The sequence below is a fragment of the Condylura cristata genome, unplaced genomic scaffold, assembly GCF_000260355.1.
Source record: "Condylura cristata isolate star-nosed mole 26May11 unplaced genomic scaffold, ConCri1.0 scaffold00006, whole genome shotgun sequence".
Lineage (NCBI taxonomy): Eukaryota > Metazoa > Chordata > Mammalia > Eulipotyphla > Talpidae > Condylura > Condylura cristata.
This window is the reverse complement of record NW_004567107.1, coordinates 65,674,008-65,680,176: the sequence shown is the minus strand read 5'-3', so window position 1 is coordinate 65,680,176 and position 6,169 is coordinate 65,674,008. Positions and strand designations below refer to the sequence as shown.

General features: G+C 37.8%; 1 protein-coding gene across 2 annotated transcripts in view; it reads left to right on the top strand.

The window, feature by feature from the left end:
• Nucleotides 1-6,169, top strand: part of GNE (glucosamine (UDP-N-acetyl)-2-epimerase/N-acetylmannosamine kinase) — a 50,067-nt gene that overhangs the window by 20,269 nt on the left and 23,629 nt on the right. For both annotated transcript variants that reach the window (XM_004677788.2, XM_012721548.1), the window contains exon 2: nt 2,265-2,470. In XM_004677788.2, the coding sequence (XP_004677845.1) occupies nt 2,307-2,470 (164 nt within the window). In that variant the 5' untranslated portion in view covers nt 2,265-2,306. The remainder of the gene's footprint in view (nt 1-2,264; nt 2,471-6,169) is intronic.

Sequence of the window (6,169 nt, the reverse complement as noted above, 5' to 3'; positions counted from 1 at the left end):
CTGTCAGATGGAAAATTTAATGTTCTTTTAAAACATACAAATTGACACACCATGAACTAATGATTTGCTTTGCCTCACCCAACAAATATTACCAACAATTTTTTCAGCTTAAAGTTACTGATGTGGAAGAAAGATTATATACCAGAACACCATTTTTGAAATAACATTTTTGTCTCTTTGATGATTGGATAGTTTAGCTCTTACAAATGCAATTCTTTTGACAGATCCCTGTTTTCATTAGCTTGCAAGTGCTTTCCATTGGGTGGAATTAGCTTTTTACTGGAGATCATGCATTTATAGGCCTCATGATGGGGCAGTTTTCTAATTGTTTGTTCTGGTAAACAGTACCTGTGTACCAATAGCAGAGGACTACAAATGGGTATTGCACTTCATTTATTATTGATCTAAAAGACAGCTGCTCTGTCTTTATTTGAGTATACTTACTCCAACTGCTCAGGTTCTTGACTGCAGGTTCTGAATATTGATGTACTCGTTGAATAATAAATATTCAGATTGGTCCATGAAATGAGATATATTTAAAATGTTTCATAAAACATATCTCCTATCCCTTGCCCCTGGTTATTTTTTTTAAAGATTCATTTATTTATGTATATAAGAACTAGGGTACAGACCAGAGGTACGGGGGCAGGGTGAGAGGATTCACCAGAGACAGAGTGGGAATCAGAACAGGCAGATTGAAATACACTGCTGAGGGGAGCAGCAGGATAGCAGGCTAGCAGGAGGTGAGATAGAGAGGTCTGCCATGCCATGTAGGTTACCTTCCTGGCCAGGGATCGAACCCACGTGTTGCAGTGGCTGGGGATAGCTCCATAGTGCTGTGCTTTACCCCCTTGTGCCTCCAGGGAGGGCCCCTCCTTGTCTCTGGTTTTAATTTTTTGAATGGAGAGTATGCAATGGGGATGGGTGAGTGGGCAGAGGAGTTGAGCGATGGTATATGTGTGTATGGTAATGCGATAGTGCTCAGAGGGAGGAAGCAACTAAGGGTTGGCAGTGAGAAAGAATTTAGGTTTCATGGGAAGACTTCCCAGAAAAGGTGACATGCAGACTGAATTTTGAGGATAGAGAGTATAAGCAAGAGGAAAAATAAGTGTTAGGTAGAGAGACTTGCATCTAGAAAGGCACAGAGATATGGAAACCATTGAACTCTATATGCACTTCAGTATGACTTTAGCAGTAAAGGTAATTGTAGGAAGAGGAGAAGTATTTGGAAGGATGGGCTTCATCCAAATCAACAGTTTGGATTTTATCCATAGTTGGTATGCCCTGGTTAGCATGAGAATCAGACTGTGAACTCTGAAACAATCTCTCTGAAATTTCACGGGAGCAGACAAGACTAGAAAGATAGGCAAAACATTTTGACCTAAAGTGAAGGATTGGAATAGGGGTATTCTGGTGTGAAGGGAGAAGAGACAGATTTGAAAGATATTCAGGAGATGAATTTGATAGGGTATAGGACTTAGGGTGAGGAACAGAGAAGACAAGGATGTAAAGGTATCTGAATGGACATTTATACTGAGAGAACCAGGAAGGACAGGTTGAGAAAGAAAAGTGAGTTTAGTTTGGGAATGTGCCTTTAAGATTATGTCTGATAGGCATTTGGAGTTGTCAAGTTTGTAGACACTGGGTGTCAGCTGTTAATGAGGCTTTGAAAGTAGGGTTTTTTTGTTTGTTTGTTTGTTTTGAAGATAGGATTTACTGTGTGTGTGTGTGTGTGTGTATTTGTATCTTACTCATCTTTCTCTTCCTCAGCATTAATCCCACTGTTATTTAGGGGCTGTAAAAGCATGTGAGGATGAATAGATGTCATCCTTTGTAAGATGTGATCTTAAATCTTTCTCCTCTCCACACCTGTATTTCCCTTTCTGTAAGTGCAGGAGCTGAACTGTTAGTGGTCAATTTTGTAATAGTCTGGTGTGTTTGAAATTAGTTGTGAGATATGACAAATAGCTTCACAATTGATATTTGCAAAACCTTTTCAATTAGTGAGAGTTGATGTATGACCAACATAGCTAGGGTGCCTTCTTAAGTGTGAGAGAAAGGGATTGAGTCATAATCTGCTGGAATTTCATAACTTTGGATACAACAATGGGTGTGTCACATAGAAGTAGGGTTAGAAAAAAGGTTAAGAATCACTGTGCTAATCACTGTACTTAAAACTGCAAGATTCTATGTTTTTATGTAGAACCTGTCATTTTGATTATAGTCATTTTGATTGTAAAGAATGTTTATTTTTGCAACTTCAGGAACTCTATTTTAAGAACCTCTCAAAACAAAAAAAGCAAGTCATGGAGAAGAATGGGAATAACCGAAAACTTCGAGTTTGTGTTGCAACTTGCAATCGTGCCGATTATTCAAAACTTGCCCCAATCATGTTTGGCATTAAAACGGAGCCTGAGTTCTTTGAACTTGATGTGGTGGTACTTGGCTCTCACCTGATAGATGACTATGGGTAAGATAAAAATGTTTTCTTATGTCTCACTTTGCAATATTGTGTATATGGAATAAGATTTTAAAATATAAATGATCTATAAGGTAAAAGCAGAATGTTGTTACAATTAATGTCACGGTTTATTCTTGTGACATAAGGTTTGTTGATGAAAATTGGGAAATCTTTGAGGGAGCAGAATTTTAAACCAAAGATGAATATTCCTGTTGTTATATGTAATAAAGTGGCATTTAGTGTACCCCTGTGGCATGAAAATAATAATAGACTCCAAAGAGAGTCAGAAATAGATTAAACTTGAAAGAAGCTTGTGCTAAAGTTATCTTTTTTAGACTATTCTTTAAAAACAAAAATCTTCTGTAAGACCAATTTAACAGTTGGTTGAAAGGAAAAATTTATGGAAAGCTCAAAAATTCATACATTTTAAAAATATGAAGTGAATTCTGACTATCCATGTGGGTTTTTTTTTTTTTTTAAAGATTTATTTATTTATTCATACAGAACTGGGGTACAGGCCAGAGATGTGGAGGGTGAGAGGATTCACCAGAGACAGAGTGGGGAGCAGAACAGGCAGATCGAGGAAGTACACTGCTGAGGGGAGCAGGGGGCGGGTCAGGAGAAGTCTGCCACGCCATGTGGTCACCTCCGGGACAGGCGGGAATCGAACTCATGCGGAAGCGGCCCTAGATTCTCAGTGCTGTGCTTTAACCCGCTGCGCCACCAGGGAGGGCCCCATGTGGGTCTTTTTAATGGGAAAAATTGTTGAGAGAGAGGCTCTTAAAGAAAGTATGAAAGGTTTCTTATCTCTCTGCCACATTAATTAAAGGTAAGAAAACTTATTTGTATGGTAACACTGATAAATAGAAAATGTGACTAGTACTTAAGAAAAATGTACATGTAAAGTAAAAGAAACTGGTTGCTTCTGGGCAGAGGGACTTGGTTGACTGGGAAACAAAAGGGAGAAGGTAGTTATTTCACTGTATAACTTTTTTTTTCCCACTTTTTAACAGTTTTTAATGAAAGTTGTGTATAAGATTACTTTATTCCTGCATCTTCTCCACTGTTTCTTCCTTGTATTTGCCCCTTTCCTTTCTAGGATGTTTTTGTGATCACTGTCCTGTTTTAGTCTAGTGATAACCACCTTGCTGGGGTGAATACCCACATGAAGGGTTGGGCTGCTCACTTTCTCTGCTTACTGGTTCAGTGTAGATGACATATTTCTTCCTGTAAATCTGGCCTCTTGGCCAACTTGCTGCCCTTTGTAGGTGTCTTTGGACAACCTGAATGTCGTCATCCTTGCATACTGGCTTGGAGTGAACATTGTACTTTGGCCTCAGCTCTTTGGAAAGAGGGAAAAAACATAATCTTCCTATGAATATGGAAAGGGGCATTAAAATATCTTGCATAGCTCCTATTTCAGTCAAAGTCACAGAAAGATTGAATTTCATTTTAGCCACTGGTTGACTGCAAAAGGGCTTACTGTATGGCTTTTTGTGTCTTCAATTTTAAACCATGTGAATGAACTATTTCAAGAAGCACTAAACCAACATAAAAAATAAGTTATTTTTCTATTTCAACCACTTGAATAAAAAAAAATATTCTCTGGGCAAAAATGAAATCAAATTAACAACAAATTACTGAGAAATTCATTTGTATATTTATTTTTAAAAAATGTTTTAAAGAGGCTAAGGATGTTTCTAAACATCCTACAATACACAGGTCAGCCCCCACAACAAAAATCTGACCCCAAAATGTTAACATTGTGGTGGTTGAAATCCTGCTTTATGGTATTTTCCTCAAAAATATGAAAAAAATGATTGAAACACTGCTGTATTTTGGTCTGTACAATGGCTTAATGATTAGCTAAGTGACTTGCTCCCCTGCATTAGCCTCAAATTGATGGGATCCAGATTCTTGTTTAGCAAAACTGCACATCATTTCATGACACTATTTGGTACTTCAGGAGTGCTTGAGAATTTTAAAGTTATGCATGTCAAAATATGCCGTCCTTTTTTCATGAGGTGTATTTATCCTTTATCTCCTCTCTCCTTTCCCCTTCTCTCTCACATACTCTCAACAGAGTGCCCTATTATATACTCAACTGGTGCTCATTATATTGTGAAGGATGGTTTCCATGCTACCAGTTGCTCAGATAAAAAAGGTTAAAATGTTTTGGAGTAAGAGGGGCTAATATTCTAATGATTACAGGATGTTACCCTGTATAGTACGTGAAAATAATAACAAATCAAAGTGAAAAACTTAGAGTAGGTTGTCAAACAGGTTAACTGATCATAAAGGTGGTAGTATCCTCTTGGGGGGGGGGGTTAGTAACCTATGAGTCTGGTAGTTCATTTTTTTTTTTTTAAGATCTATATATTTATGCATACAGAACTGGAGTGCAGGCCAGAGGTGCAGGGGTAGTGAGAGGATTCTCCAGAGACAGAGTAGGGAGCAGAACAGGCAGATCAATGAAGTACACTGCTAAGGGAACAGCAGGTGGGTCTGAAGAGGTCTGCCGTGCCATGTGGGTCACCTCCAGGGCTGGGGGTTGAACTAGCACTGACGTGGCTGGCTCACTTGCAGTGCTGTGCCACCTACTGCACCACAAGGGAGGGCCTACATCTAGTTCATTCTAACAGAGAATAGGTATCTTAAACAAAATTATTGTACATAACTTATAATATCTCAAGATAGCCATATAAGATTTGTGGTACTCAATGCAGCTACCTGAGCGTTTTCTGTTGGAAGAGACATGTTAGGGAAATTATCAACAGTGGAAAAATTGAGAAAACTAAGTCTCTCAAGGATCAGATTTCTCTGATGATGGGAAGGAAGGTAGCGTGAGAATTGCTGGTCCTGTTTCTTTACATTTTAATATGCAGCACAAGGAAAAGAAAGGATTAGAAAATAAAACTGATAGGTCAGTCAACTCATTTTCTTCTAGGAATGATGCTTCTAAGTTAGAAACAGGGGGAAAGGTACTACAGTAAATATTAATGAGTAATGAGGATACCATGAGACCCTGTAACTGTGAGGAGATTTTTTTGGTTTAGAAACTGAAGACAAATGCAGTAGATCAAGTTATTTTCAGTCAGAGAATATATTGATGGCCTAGTTTTGTAAGAGTCCCATAGTTTCCGAAACTATTCAGGTTTCAAGGTTCATGCTTAAATGCTTAAAATAAACATGTTTGTTTAATACAGAATTTAGTTTTAAAAAGGAAATCAATATTTGGATTCAGTAGGCTTTAACAAATTCTTCACATATTTTGGTGTTAGGAGACAGAGTCTTTTGTTTTGCTTTTAAGGTGCTGTCTTAAGGGAATTCCTGATTCTGGTTCCTGAAAAAGTCAAGTGGTCATGAAAGAACAACATTCTATAGGAGGGACAGAATTAAAGTCATGTTTCATCGCTTGTAATCAGATATAAAACTGTCCTGAAACTCATTCCCTTCAGCTAACCTGTCATTGCTCAGAACCAAAATGTGTGTTCAGTTGTCTCCTCCTCTCCATTAAAAGAAAGAGTATGGTTTGAATTTGGGGAGTAAATAATCTTGTGTTGTTAGTATATAAAACTAATCAGATAATATAAAATACCAAGCAGCCAGGAATTCAAGCTCAGCTAAGGTATTCTTAATTGTATTTTTATCCTGAAAACAGGCATTTTAGCCTTCTTGAAATATTACTGTGATGGGACTTCTCTTTTT